The following is a 15673-nucleotide window of genomic DNA, read 5'->3' on the forward strand; positions in this document are numbered from 1 at the left end:
AAATTGGTTTAGTTTTTAATGATAGCCATTATATTACCTTAAAGAGGGATTTAGGATTCAGTATTGCGTTGATAAATAGGCGTAGCTATTTCTTACCATGCTTTATTCTATAAACTGAATATTTTTTCCTTTTCCATAACTCATTTACCTGTTTAATGATCTATTAGTGATAATGGTCTAAATTAAATAAGGTGTGGATAAATAGGCAACACTTAGTCCTGTTTTGAATGCCTCGCCAAAAAATAAGCAAAACATTATTTTTAGGCTATTACTAATTACAAATTGACAGACACCTGTTTTGTAAAATGTCAATCTGAAGGAAGAGCGTCTATTGGTGCGGTAAATCTCGGCTTTAGCCTACTCTCCCTGGATTAAACGTTTCCAAAACACGGCATCCTTTTCCCAAGAAAAAGTTAATAAGCCGATTTGACAGCAGTGCCATCATTGTTTCGTAAATGAATGCAGTATATTTGATGTTTGTTAACGCTTAATTAAAGAAAAAAGGCTGAATAAGAATAAGAATGCCATCAGAATAAGAGCTCAAGGGCTCACAGCATTCACATCACATGAGCCATTACAAATAACACTTGACCGCGCATCGCTTGCGCTGCATTCGATTAGCACTGTCCGTAGATAAAACACCTAATGTCGGACACGTTTTTATTATCGTTTTACTCATTATTTTACTTCCGTAACAAATTAATGGCAAGCATGCATTGTAGCACTTTAGTTACTATTTCTATTTTGCTGCACATATGGAGTTTATACAGCGTTACAAAGCTGGCACAAACCTCATCTGTTAAAAATAGCGAATTTGAACAAGCCGAAAATGAATGACACATCAAAGCGAAGAGTAATGTGAAGTATACTGTAAATTTACTGCTCCTCGTCATTCCGTCAGCCTACATTACAGATAGCTGCTCTAAACAAACGATTCATTTTGCTGGACTGATCATTAATTGCCCAGAGGAACGAATAAACTTCCCACCTAATCCTCCCATATTTCTTTAAATTCAGAACACAGTTTAATAATACATGTTTGCAGCACATGAAGATGGAAACCTTTTCAAATGCAGTTTAAAGAATCTGAGAAAATGCGGGTAGAGTTAATGATGTTTTCTCATTCCATGATTTATGATGACTTCTCCTAGAATTAATTCAGCACAAAATAGTTTATAAAGCTAAAGTCAAGCAGGAAACGTTTTTTTTTTTTTTTTTTTTTTTAATGAATTTAAGTAGGCCTAAATGAAAGACGTCGGATTTGAACGTCTTTCCAAATTTAAATTACATGCTTAACTCACTATTTAAAAAAAAATCTGGCCTGTGTATGTTTCATATTTTAGTTATAGGCTATATCTTTTTAGTAGGCCTATTTCCCCTAATTACACTCCTGGCTACTTTTATTCTTTATAAGGTGGACAGGAGCATATAAGTGTATTTATTTGTTACATTCACTTGTTTGTTGTTTTCAGGGATAAATGGGTATAAAGTCTTGTATAACATAATAATTCAACTAAGTGCATCAATTCTATTAATGCATGGAACTTTCTAACATATTGTACTAATTAACCTGCCTTTGCCCTGCATTTACTAATCGACAGACGATCTTGCCACCTCTTCACAGATTTTTTTTTCTTACAAGGGAAAAACCAGAGCAATACAATTAAAACATTATCCTTACACAAGCACAAATTGCTCCATTGCTCCACTCATGTATAGTGCATGTATGAGGAGCCTAAGTCAACTAGCAGCCCTGAGCAGACATTGGGAAAAGTTGGCTAGACGCGCAGTTTCTCCTGCTCAGCATGTGTGTTTGTTAAGGGATGTGTGAGAGTGAAAATGATTTTGAATGAATGTTATTCATATGACAATAAATAAAAAATAAAATGATTTATTTTTGCTTAGCTAGAAAGTGGACAAAAGTTCATTGCATTTCACGGTTTATAAATCCTTAATAGAAGCCCAGCAGTTTTCTGACTTCCGTCATCACAGGAGCTGCGAGGCTGCGAGCTCTCTCTGCTCCTTTGGCTAACAGACTCTCAAGATAGCCTCTGTCAGCCCTCAGTCTTTGGATCTCCAGGCGAATGGGTTGGAGCTTCTGTACAATAGCCTCGGCCACCACAGTCTTGTATTGTCCAGTGTCCATACCTTCAGCCAGCCTGACGACCTCCTCCACGCTCTGTCCAGACACAGCTGCATGCATGGAGACTAGGTTTGATACACCTGGCCGACTCTCAGGCTCATAAGTCACTTCAGGAGTAAAGTCAGTCACAGCTCTGCGAATCTTAAGTACAATGTCATCAGGCGAATCGGTCAGGAAGACTGTAGCTAACTTTTGGGGGTCTGACTTGGACATCTTGGAAGATGGATCCCTCAGAGATTTCACCTTTCGAGTGCCACCTAAGAGTTAAAAAGCAGGAAAAATGTAACACTTAATCTGTGCTGAAATCGACTGAATATTTCTTAGTTTCCTATTCACTTCCATTAAAATAGTTAATAGTTAACTAAAATAAACTATATATAATTACAATATTATATTGAATTGTATAATCGTTAATTAATATTTAAAATAGTTTAATCCAACAAAGACATTAAATTGATTAAAAGTGACAGTAAAGACCGAAAATGTTACAAAATATTTCCATTTCAAATAAATGCAGTTTAGAAAATTCAACAGGAAAAAAAAAAATGGTTTCCACAAAAAAGAAAAGAAATTAAGTAGCACATCAGGTTTCAGTACTTACAATAATAAAGAATAATATTATAATAATGTAACACTGAAGACTAGAATAGTGGCTGCAGAAAATTCTGCTTTTGCAATACAGGAATAAATTAAAATGTAAAATATATTCAAATAGAGAAAAAGTTATTTTAAATAGTAAAATGTAACTGTTTTTACTGTATCTTTGAACAAAAAAAAATGCAGCCTTGGTGACACATCCAACAAAAACAATACAATATATCAGATCACTTAATACCAGTAAGTTACTGGTATAAAATATGAGTCAAATATTGATTCAGTAAACACTCTAGACTTAATTCAGTAAAGAATTTTTTTTCCACTTTATATAAGATACATTTCAGGAAATTAGCATTACACATAGTGACCACTGGTCAAACGCTTGTCGGATTGAAATTAAGAATCCCAGGCAAGTTGTGTAAATATTATTTCTTTCTGAAATCACAACACAGATGGGTTCTAATTGTCAGATCTTTGTCAGATTTTGTTTCAGGGGAACAGGTATTGTTTGGCTTCTTTAGCTTTGGCTCTTAGTCTTCCTTCACATGTAATAAGAGCGATGTGAACCAGTCCTTCGAGAAGTCACTATAGGGAAACCCCCAAATCCATTATCACCCCATCACTCAGATAGAGGAGGTAGAAAACACTCCTTTAATCAAAGCACTATTGCACACATGACTGGTTTCATATTGGGCTTTTATGATGGCAATTATTATGGTGAATGAAAGACTAGCTTAAACTGACGATTCAACATGCCAGCCATGTGTGCACACAACTGCAAGAGTATGCTGTTGTGCATGTGTAAAACACAGTGAGGAAAGCAGGGAGCTGGAGAAGACACTTGAGAGCACTGACTCATTTGTGTGTTCGCTGAATGACACAGAGTCATTTATTTTACTTCTCCACTTGTCAGGGTTTGTGCTCAGGTGAATCTTTATGAGAAAATCAGGCTGATTAAAACAGGAAGTAAATATCATGAGGTAAAAATGAAAACTCCCAAACATACTGAGCAGGGCACAAGGCTCTGGGAAGAACTGTCCATACTGGTTGTTAAAGATGCGGGCCAAGTCCTGGGCCAGCTCCAAATGCTGGATCTGGTCCTCCCCTACTGGCACATGTGTGGATCTGCACAACAATAACATCACTCTCTCTCGAACACAAGCTGGGAATATAACCACGCTAAGAATAAAACACATGAAGAGCACAGCCAGACGTACTTGTAGAGCAGAATGTCTGCTGCTTGTAACACTGGATACGTATAAAGCCCCACACTGCCTTCATTCTTCTGCTTGCTCTTCATCTGTAAAGGAAAGAAACAGGGTTTACCACTGGACGGACAAATGGAGAGGAAAGTCTGAAATAAATCTGAAGCACCTTTCATTCCATTTGGCTGTAAATGTCTATTTGTTTTCTTAATACAATGTGGTGTAACATCAAACCCTTTCTCAGTTTCCCACATCGGACTGAATGAAGGAGTTTTGCCACATTAACGCACACAGACAGCATCCAAAGGCCACTTTCTGCCACGTTTCACATGCACTCAGCTGTTGAGTAAACAGCTAGGTGTTTTCCCTGCAGCAATGGGAGGCTTCTGGCCGAGCTCTCCGTCAGCAGCAATATAAAAGGGTTGTCCTCTCTGGGTGAATCACAGTCATTATCAAGCCCTGTCTCTCTCTGCCAGGTCCGCCCCCCCATGACCGGCACAGGAAAAGCCTGTCGCAGTGCCACATGGACAACAGACAGAGGAGGGAGGCCTGAGCATTTAAACTGGCATGTTACCATCTTTAAGAAGGCTCTAATATAGCATGTGTCTTTTTACTTAACATGCTCTCACGAGCAGATAAAAACTCTGTGTTGTAATTACCTTCCACTGAGGCAGGTGCCGTAAACGAGGCATGCTGGTAAGGCAGCCTAGGATCCATGAGAGCTCAGCGTGTTCTGAGACCTGCAGATTAATTATATGATTACATTTCAGGAAACAAACATTTAATTTATTAAAAAAATATATGAAAAGTGCAATTAATACATGCAATGCTTTGAACACATATGTTCTATGATGAGTATGTTTTTAATTTCTGAATTTAAAATTCATTTCGGTAGTATATTTTTTAACGAATGCAACGGTCTTGACATCATAATGAAGAAATAGAAAATACTAACTTTTTTTTAGGCAAAATAACTAATAATTGGAAAATCCTTTGTCCGATAAATGAAATTCATGTGGTGCAACAAATACACAGAAACATAAGCAAACCCCTAGATACCTTCACAAATGTGTGTGAAGGTTAATAAGTCTCTTCAGATAATTTGATGCTTTCATGACATAGAAAGTCACGATAAATATTATATTATTCAAGTTATATAAGTATAATTATTATAAGCATATTTCTTATTAATATTCATACTTTTGAATATTTATCATTAGTGTATGCATGATATTTGCAAAAACAAGTAATAAAAGAGGTATATCAAATCAATATGTTATTACTTTTTACAGTATAGCTCCACCACATTTTTAGAGTCACTCAATTTAAAATGTAAACTCTTTTTCATGATCACCATGAAAGTCAAAGAGTGCATTTCTAAAAACTTGGCATACTATTAAAATATTGTCTCTCTTTTTGTTGTGGACACTTATCTATTACCCTCATGATATGAAATGAATTCATTATTCTTGAGTGACAGCACTTTACACAAACTAGGCATCTTCGTAGCGCTGCTGTGTGGCCGTGAAGAGAACAAGATCCTCCTCAGCTCTCTACAGGTGCACAGTGGCACAGTATGAAGGTCTTTCTTCATACTTCATCACAAGCACTCAAACTAGTCCTTCTCTTGTTACAAAATCATGTGAAAGAGCTCACTTGATTGGCATTGTGAAATCTGCACAGTTCCCAAGAGAGCTCTAGAAGTGCACACACACACACACACACACACACACATTTGAAAGACAAACACTCTTCAAAATTGTTCTGCTTCAGATAATTAAACTTTATGGTTGTTGGCGACACTGCCGCCATCTCTCATACTCACAAAAGGATTCTGAGGCATCTGATGTAACTCCAGAGAAAAACGAACATTAAATGTGATTTTATGGCACAGCGCTGAAAGAGATATTTATTACAGCTAGCTAATCTAAGGGTAAGAGGATAAGACAGCGGATATGAATATGACTGAGGAATCAGGGCAGAAAATCTGATATAGTGCTGGTGGAAATCTTAGTTGACTTCATATGTCAGTTCAGTGCAACCAGCTGAGACACAGATACAGTAAGTGAAACAAATATAGACTGATTATTCCTTAGACACATACATGAAAATAAATTCAAGAAAAATGTGAAAGTGTGAAAAAGTCTCATATTTGCTTAGATTTACGCACTCGAGTCTGCCAGAAAGTTACACATACATCTCTCTGTTGTGTGAATGTTACTGTGGTAAAAGGGTTTCATGTGCAATACATCCCAAACACACATACAGCTATAAAACAAAGTCCTATACTTAAGATCCAATTGAATTGATTTTAGCAATGAAGTCAAGTGTTTTACTTGGGCCAAGGTATTATTTTCTCATGTGGAACAGTCTTGAGCTCTTGAGCTCGTATGTTCCATAGGAGGTCTTCAGTCCTGCCAAGATATGTGGCATGAAGTTAAAATGGAATAAAATCAGGGGAGTGTGTGTGTGTGTGTGTTTGTGCGCATGCGTGCGTGTGTGTTTCCACATGCTTGCTGCAAAGTTCCAGTGAAAAAATACAAAACCCAAAACACACTTGCACTATGCTGCACAACAAACACAAACACACACAGTTAAAAGCATATCAGGTGGCTCAGAGGAAGAACATGTCCACACTTATTACAGTTACCCTTCAAAAGTTGGTCAATTTGAGAGAAAATGTGCTGGACAACTAGTGAGTTGCCAGTGTTGTGCCTGAACGCGTTCACTGAAGGATAGTTCATGAACTCGTTCATATTTTGGGCGAACGTGAACTGAATGTGCTGTATTACTGCCTGATGAACGTTACTGTCAACTCGTTCATTCTGGTGTCTGTGAACGGCACGCTCTCTCAGGTTAACTTCGTTCAATAGGGTGCCAGATTTCTATAGAGCCTTCCAGGCGAAAAACCGGCTAAAACACACCGTAAACAGGTCTTAATATGTAGCGGAAAAACACCCAATCTGGCAACACCAGCCACCAGTCTCGCACCACCATCCGCCGCATGCGTGACGCGTCATCAAAAAAAAAAAAAGGCATCGAGGCGACAGCAGCATGTAGCAAGAAGGCGTATGATCATTTAAAAGAATTTTATGATGTTTATGACAAGGTCGGTGAGAATGGGAGACAAAGCATTAAAGCAACAAGGGGGAAGTGCTGTCCCCTCAATGCTAATGTAAACCCTGGTTAGATAAGGATTCAAAATTGGATATGAAGATGAAATCTGACGCATAGCTTCATTGTTAAAACTGATAAAATATTTGCTGTCTGTGACTCTATATGGGCTGTTGCAATCATTTTGAAAAATAATAGCTCGCAGCAACATATGGAAAAAAAGAACTATGAACTAGTTCATTTTTGGAACTGTATGAACTTAGTTCAAAATTTTGTAGTTTGAACTATGAACTGAACTAGTTCATTTTAAAATTTGTGAAATGAACTTTGAACTAGTTCATGTAGAAAGTGAACTTTCCCAACACTGTGAGTTGCTGCGTACAGTAAAATCTATTATTATCCTCCTCTTTCTGCTTTATGTGGTCACTTTGAAGTGAACCGTGAAAGCTAATCTGTGTGTTTTCCCTTATCCTGAAAATTTGTAGAGATAGGAATCGGTTTGGTAAAATAAACATTTGAATCTAGCCTCCATTAAATAAACATTTGGCAATGGAAAATATGTTTTAGCTTACTGCCAGCAGTTCTGCCCAATAAAACGACTGGACGCCTATTTAGAATGAGACTTCTGTTATTTCAGTTATTTGAAAGGTGCCTTCGATATAAATTTTTTCTTTCATTTTTTTTTTTCTTTTTTTTTTTTTACATTGTTTAAGCAGTAAGCCTAAACAAAGAAGTGCAAATTTTAAAAATATAATGCTAGTTAGCAGCTATGGTTTAAATGGATCGTTCAACCCAAATAAAAAAAATATATATATATATATATATATATATATATATATATATATATATATATATATATATATATATATATATATATATATATATATATATATATATATATATATATATATATATATATATATATATATAGAGAGAGAGAGAGAGAGAGAGAGAGAGAGAGAGAGAGAGAGAGAGAGAGAGAGAGAGAGAGAGAGAGAGAGAGAGAGAGAGAGAGAGAGAGAGAGAGAGAGAGAGTCCAGCAGAAGAAAGAAGGTCATACAGGTTTGTAGAGACATGGCATTGAGTGAATGATAACCAAATACTCATGGTAGGGTAAACAATCCTTAATTAATGTGATTTAATAAGTTGTTTGTTTGAAAGCAAGTCTTCAAAGCAGGACTTACTTGAGACTGCTGGAAAAGGATGGAGCGACTAGGGTCTATGCCACAGGCCAACAGACTGGCGGCCATGTCCAGGATGTTGTCTCGGAGCATCTGAGGGTCCTGAGGCTGGGTGATGGAATGAAGGTCTACGATGCTGTAAATGACTGTACTGTACTCGTCCTGCAGAGCCACCCAGCTATCTAAAGCTCCCAGATAGTTCCCCAAGTGAGGAACACCTGTGGGCTGGATTCCTGAGAAAACCTGTCCTTTATGGAGGATCTGTAAGTAAAAGAGAGAGTTCAAGACAAAATCTTTTGGGCAATAAAAGACAAACAGTAATAGAAGAAACAAAAGAGGACATTAAAGTGAAGGCAAAGAAAGTTGATGGTGTGTGTGTAGAGTCAGAAAGAAGACGCCCTATGCAGTTTTATGAATGTTATCAATGTTATAAATCCAAGCCACATTTCACACTAACAGAGCACCCTACCGGGTGAGAGAGTGCTAGAGCGGAACTGCTCCACAGCCAATAAAAAAACACTCCACAGTTCACAGCCAGCCAATAGCAGCTTTCAAGAGTGATACAGTCATGGAATAACAATCACAGTAGTAGTCCTACCCGAAACAGCAACAGAACAAAGCAGTACAATGTTGTAAAACCATGAAGTATTAAAGATAGGGAAGGTTAAAACAGAGGGCTCATGTTTAAATGTTTTGAATGAGAAAGAAGACCATTTCTCCTTAGTCTAAGAGATTCTTGCCCACTGACCACTGGACAAATATTGTTACTAGCAGACTGAGACTTCAGATGCAAAACTTCCAAACTTCATATTCAAAACTTCCAAACATCCACATCCGTATGTCAACTTTCAAACAACATACTGAAATTGCCATATAATCTTTGTACTTCAAGAAAACATTACCTTTGCAGCATAAAACAGGGAAAACACAGTTACATGACAAGAGAACACCTGCATGGGTATGTATGAAGTAACTTAATTTGGGGGCCATTTACAATCTGAGATCTATGGCTGATCTGAAATCAGTCTAGCTCCAGGGAAGTCTATAGCCAAGGGAACAGAATCACTGATCCAAAGTCATTAGCTAGTTATAGGAAAGGAGCAGGCTATTTATGCCATTACTGGGTGAGTAATTGCAGTGCAGTGGCCCGAATACACAGGGCCTCTCTGAGGTGTCAGAAGTGATTTGGGGCAGAACGGAGCCTGGTTCATGTGTGCTCTCACCTTCCCCTCCGGCCAATCATTAACCATCCAGACTTGGTAATGGTGTCATTTGAGACAATCACACATGAGCTGAAACAACACTAGGCCCAACTACCGAAGGAATAATCAACCTATCGCACCTCCCATGTACCGACAAGAAGCAATGTCTGAAAAATCTGATTTTTTAAAATCTTTTTTTTTTTTAGCGGCTGGTGTGATGATGGTTCATTACATAGTAACATTATTTATCAAGGTGTGGCTGTAGTCTTAATATTGGTAGGAACATTTTATAATCAGTAATACGGTACTCAGTTTAGATTCACTGGGACTTGCTCGTTCTCCTCAGCTGTCCCACCAGCACAAACCACTTCTAGATGACTCCTGGCAGGAGCAGCAACTTCTCTCTCATTTTTTACACAGACAAACGCAACACTGTTGTACCACAGTGCAGCAAAGTAGCCAAAAAATAAATAAATAAGTAAAATAAAAAATAATTCCTACAGCGTTACAGTACACCTATGATCCCTGTTCTTACACTCATGTAGGTACTTTGTAGGAGTATTTAACTGTAAGGCTATCTGTGTGTGTTGCAGTTGGTGCAGGATTGAGTAAGTATGTCTAGAAACAACTAAATACAGTACATGAATAATACTGGTTTTACAGACTGTACTGCCAGTGAGTGGAGGTCAAGAGGGTTTTGGATCATTAGTTTTTTAGGGACATTGTATTTACATGTATTTAGGCACAGCATGGGTGACACTTTATGGGGAACACTTTATGTTCAATTTAAAATTCAGTAAAGGACTGACATAATGAGCATGTCTTTACAGCTGGCCATTCAGACTTGATAAAGTTCTCTTATTTGAGTTTTTTAATTCATTAAAAGTTAGTTCAAACTAAAAATTAGTACTACACACAAAGAGTTGATAAGATAAGCTTGTTAATCCTTAATGCATTTTATATTGTTCTTATTAGTAGAAATCATAGTATTATTATCTTACCAGTATTATTGTTCTTTTTTTCCCTATCTCTTGCACTACAATAATATCTGCACTGTTTACTTCACTGATTTGCACTCTATCTGCCATGTAGAGTGTGCTGCTTTACTTATCTTTCTTTTTTACATGATATCTGTATATCTGTATAAATATACTTTATATTTTATTATCTGTATTTAATGTTCTACTGTTCGTGTTATCTGTATGCACCAAGGGCCTGAGAGCAACACAATTTCAATTCTCTGTATGTATGTACTATACATTTGGAAGAATTGCAATAAAGCAGACTTGACTTGACTTGAGAATGGCCATTGGCCATATTTGATTATCATAATATCATATTATATGTTATGTTTATATATTAAATATATTTATATATATAATATAAAATATAAGAATATAAATGTATATGCATGTAAATATTTTCAAAATATATACTGTATGTGTGTGTACTTAAATATACATAATAACTGTACACAGTACACATACATTTATTGTGTAAATAAAAAAGTTTATTTGGATTCGATTAATCGTTCAACAGCACTAATATAATATATATATATATGTGTGTGTGTGTGTGTGTGTGTGTGTGTGTGTGTGTGTGTGTGTGTGTGTGTGTGTGTGTGTGTGTGTGTGTGTTTAGTAAACTAAAAAACTTACTAGCCAACGGCGATTCATTTGCCAAGGTGTCCATATGAGGGTTGAACATCCTGGCAGAGACGCCCATCTCTGCATGCCAATCCCAACACAGCCTTTCACCAGCCTTTATAGTTCTGCAGGAAAGCATCAGCAGCTCAGTTAATGTGGAGAAGCTCTCCACAGGAGCTGATATCAGAGAGGGAGTGTGAGGCCATTTCTGAACGCACCTCTGACCCTCCCGCCACAGTCCATTTGTCCCCCACTAAGCTTTAGACACACACAACTTACTGTTAGGGTGTCCATCAGCATTGCCTCACTCACCCTATTAAAACAGACATCATGCTGAACAGCAGAAACACATGCCTTAATTCTGCCACTCTCCGCTTGGCTCCCAACAAAACCCTGCTTTGGTGAAGTATAGAGCAGAAAATCATTTTTATGCACCTTCTCCTGCCTGAGACGGTGGGGAATGTGTGTTTTTGCTGTACTGAAACACACTCAGCTTGAAGCGAAGCGCAAACAACCAAAAATATGAAACGGGAACAAGATCCAATTTGAGGGGAAAACACTTTAGAGAAAGCGTGAGTGACAAAGCCAAAAAAGCAGTGAAAGAATGAGCAGGAGACAGAGCAAAAGAAGAGGTATTTTGTGAGGAGGGGGGCCGCGTACAAGAGGTGGCAGGGGGGCAGGAGACGGAGCATTTGATTAAATCTGCGGTTGACGTTTCGGACAGGTGAGATTGATGAGGTTCCTCTACGCTTCACACTGTGCAGAGAGCGCAGGAAGAGGAACAGAAACACACAGTGTGGAGAGCCAGGGCTGGGGGCCCTCTCACACCGTGGGGTCCCCGGCCTGATTAATGGGGCTGGAGTCCCTTCAAAAACAGCGCTCCCAGCAGAAAGGGCTGCACCGTGCTCCAAAAATAATCAGGACAGGACAGCCGCTCCACTACGGACTGCGGCTTGGAGGCGAAACCCTGAACCGTTTAGGACCAAGTGCTTTCGTTTCACTACAATTCTCCCTATGCTGATCGCATTACATATTAAAAGATAGGTTACGCTTAGTCTGACATGAAATATAATTATTTGCAAGCTACACAGAAAAGCCTGCCGAAAACCCAAACCAAAACCCAGTGCCTGGCACGGAGAATGATAAATGCCTTGCACGGATTATATTGCGATATTTGGACACTCCATAAACTACACTAAGCAAATAAAGGACAAAGCCATTTCTGCCTTTTTTCCCTTTCGAGTCTCGACAGGAAAAAAAACGGAGGCGCTAGTCTACTAATGACAAATTAAACACATAAAAGTCGCAACGAAGCAAAAATAACCTGCACACACCTCATAAATTTATCGATGTGTAATTATGGTAACACTCAGGAACTCCTGAGCCAGAGTGTTTTTCCTTGTTCCCTCTAATTTCCTCCAGCGCTGACTGTTGGTTTGAGCAGAACCCAGACGCTTAATACCAGATAGTGGGTGCAATTCAATTAACTACCTCCGATTTGGCTAACCGTAAGTCTACAGGGTATGGTGCAAAACTCCACAATGACAATAAACAATGACACAAAACAATATTCACTTTCTTTATACTTTAAAACAATATTCAACATTTCACAAACAATTAAAATAGAAACAACAAAAATAAAAAATATAAAAAATAATATTACAAATAATATGAAAAAATGCTCCAATTATCTCATTAACTTGAAAAACTTTTTACAGTGCAGCATTACTCTACAGGAATTTAGAGCCAAAATACACTAAATTATTTTAAAAAATATTATGAGGGCTTGAGGGGTCTGGAGGAGTTATTGAGCATATATTACATCCATCCTTCAGAATGATGAACCGAATTGCATGGCAGAGAATGAAATAAAGTGCTTAGCTGACATGTTAAAACAAATCGTCTAATTAATAAATACAATCAGGCCCTGCTCATGTGCGCCTGCTTTCCTATGGTTTCCTCTCCGGCGGCTCTGGGACTAGGTTTAATGGTTTTAGCTGACATGAGAGTTAGAGCATTTAGACCTGAAGGAGAATTAAGAGCCGTTTCCTTTTTGTGCAACACAAGGCTGAAATGACTGATACCAGCCATTAAGACCACAGGCGATTAAGGGCCGGATAGGGGGAGCGTCATGTTTTATAACATAGTTTGGAGCGAGGGCCCACTGCATCCTGCTGCAGCGTATGGAAGGATAATCAGGGAAGTTTCAGGATGTGATCGGAACAAAAGCTTAAAACTGACATGAGTTTTATTATCTAAACAACTGCATAAAACACGTACACAACAGGGGTATTTCAACAGCTCCAGAAACAGAACAAGAGTTTTCAAGGCAGTGTGAAAGGTTAATGCAGAATTTATTTTGCATCCGTTAGATGAAACTTGATGGTTTTGGTGAAGAGAAAATCTAAGCATATCAAGTGCTAATTTTATTCACTTGTCACTATTTGACACATTTTATAAACAATATTTATTTATAGGTATGGATTTCATTAGGTCAAATTTTCTTCTCACTTACACTTGGACAGAAAAGTCTGTGCTCATCTTTTCACACTACAGCTAAATGACTTTTTATAACCCTAGCTTTGCCAAAAATATGCTCCATGTTTTGACGTACATCACACCTAGCAGTAATGTGAATGTCCGCATTTGCACACGAGTGCCAGACATTTGGAGAAAATGAAAACAAATGAAAACCAACACCTCGTTTCAAAAGTTGATGCTGGTTATAAAGGACTGCTGGGATGGTTTTGACGTCTTTCTGTAACCTCACTCCCACAGTCGCAGCACTCTGCACTTTAGCGTCCCAAACGACACACTGCCTGTAGTTAACAAAACAGAGACTGGCTGCCAGCGGTGGATGCACATTCCTACACGGCAAGTGTGCTGAAGCCATCAAATAAAACCTGGTTGTCAATCAAGTCAAGGCAGTGGGGGCTTCACATGGTCTGTAAAAGGCTCACTAGTTATAATTTACTGTGCTACACTCAGGGATTTACACTGTTAATTAACAGTTCCTTAACATACTCTGGTTCACTTTAAAAGCCGGAATTTTAATGCAGAGAAAAGGGGCTGTGATAAATCTTTTTAGGATGGTTTATAACAGGGAGACAAGGCAAACTGAGCAGATAATCCAAATATAAAAGTGATACTGGTTTAATTTTTTATTATTTTTTCTTTATTAATAATTAAAAGGAGGCCTAGTTCTGGAAATATTCTGTTAATTACCCATTTCCAAATACATATATAGTTTTTTTTTTATATATATATATATATATATATATATATATATATATATATATATATATATATATATATATATATAAAGTTTCTTTCTACTGGTAAAACATTCAGATTTGATCTACTTTTTTTTGTTCTCTCTTTTACTATTTGCATTATATTTAACGTGAAAATCAAACCTCATTATCCAACACTAAGTCTTTGGAATAATGGAATTCATTAACTTTTGATCTCACTCGATTGCAAAACTTGTCTAAAACAGTTCTACTGTTGTCTTTTACAGAATGAGAATGGAAAGAGATAATTAAGTAGTGATAGATTCATGGAAACAAGCAAAAAAAAAAAAAAAGAAATTCCAGGCCTTTAACAAAATAACCTATGGAAAAATGTGCTTTTGAAATAAGTATCATATGCTCATTTATTTAATAATAATAAAAATAAATAAATAAAAATTGTAAACAGCAATTTTCTGAAATATTATTACAATTTAAAATAACTGTTTTCTTTTTGAACATATTTTAAAATGCAATTTATTCGTGTGGTGGCAATGCTGAATATTCATATTACATATCCATCTCACAACACATCACCACTGTTTTAAATGTTACAGCTGATCCTGCCTAAATAAATTAAACTTCCACAAACATCAAACTATTTCTGACATTAAACAGCTTTAACAACTATACACTCACAACAATATCACAAGCAATTTCAGAGGCTCTTTTTAAACAATGTCGTTATTTACACTGTATTAGTCTATATCTGAAAAGACTGTGAAGACTACTGTAATGTGTTTAGACTGGAAATGACAGTTGTCGCAGAGGGTTTCCACTGAAGGTGAACCATGAAATATATCCTACGTAAAGCTGCAAAACTGGCAAATAATAGAAATGACAAAAAGAGAAGACTTTCTTACCGTCGTTCCCATCGCTTTCCCAGCTTTAAATAATCTTCTATGCGAACTACTCTTGTGAATAAAACGAAAGACAGATTTCACGGTACATCTCATGGATAGCGCCATCTTTACTTATTCGTAAACGCAAACGTACGGTGTCCAATAAGGGACATACGCCCAAAACGATCAAAAGCCCAAGAAGCTCAAAGCCACCTCTGCAAAAAAAAATATTTTGTATCATTAAAAAAATAATAATTTTAATAAAAATATATATTTTTTTAATTTCGTCATTGTAAAAGCATGGGTGTTTAGTGATTGTGGCTGTGTCTAATAACCTGAGGAACATAGACAGCATTTACGTTTATTACTAAAACATTCCTTTGCCCAAATGTCACTTCACCTACTGTAAGCGCACAAAAACCCTCTGTTTTGAGACAGAATAAAAGTATCACA

General features: G+C 37.2%; 1 protein-coding gene across 2 annotated transcripts; it reads right to left on the reverse strand.

The window, feature by feature from the left end:
* Positions 1 to 1875: 1875 nt before the first annotated feature.
* On the reverse strand, positions 1876 to 15407 carry LOC128019702 (tryptophan--tRNA ligase, mitochondrial). 2 transcript variants are annotated; one of them, XM_052605841.1, is made up of 7 exons: positions 15242 to 15359; positions 11101 to 11213; positions 8244 to 8501; positions 4605 to 4685; positions 3958 to 4040; positions 3747 to 3865; positions 1876 to 2400 (listed from the first exon to the last, which is right to left on the reverse strand). In XM_052605841.1, exons 2-7 carry the CDS (start codon positions 11173 to 11175, stop codon positions 1952 to 1954), a joined length of 1065 nt encoding a protein of 354 aa, XP_052461801.1. In that variant the 5' UTR covers positions 11176 to 11213; positions 15242 to 15359; the 3' UTR covers positions 1876 to 1951. The 2 variants fall into 2 exon arrangements, with proteins under 2 accessions (XP_052461801.1, XP_052461802.1); XM_052605842.1 differs by lacking the exon at positions 11101 to 11213 and having other exon boundaries at positions 15242 to 15407.
* Between the last annotated feature and the right edge of the window lie 266 nt (positions 15408 to 15673).

Source organism: Carassius gibelio, chromosome A9 (assembly GCF_023724105.1).
Source record: "Carassius gibelio isolate Cgi1373 ecotype wild population from Czech Republic chromosome A9, carGib1.2-hapl.c, whole genome shotgun sequence".
Lineage (NCBI taxonomy): Eukaryota > Metazoa > Chordata > Actinopteri > Cypriniformes > Cyprinidae > Carassius > Carassius gibelio.

Coding starts and splice junctions, on each gene's coding strand:
- LOC128019702 (XM_052605842.1), bottom strand. CDS start 15,346: ATGGCGCTATCCATGAGATGTACCGTGAAATCTGTCTTTCGTTTTATT. Junction 8,502..15,241: donor GGAAAGCGATGGGAACGACG/GTAAGAAAGTCT, acceptor TTTTACTTACAG/ATCCTCCATAAAGGACAGGT. Junction 2,401..3,746: donor AGAGCCTTGTGCCCTGCTCA/GTATGTTTGGGA, acceptor TTTAACTCTTAG/GTGGCACTCGAAAGGTGAAA.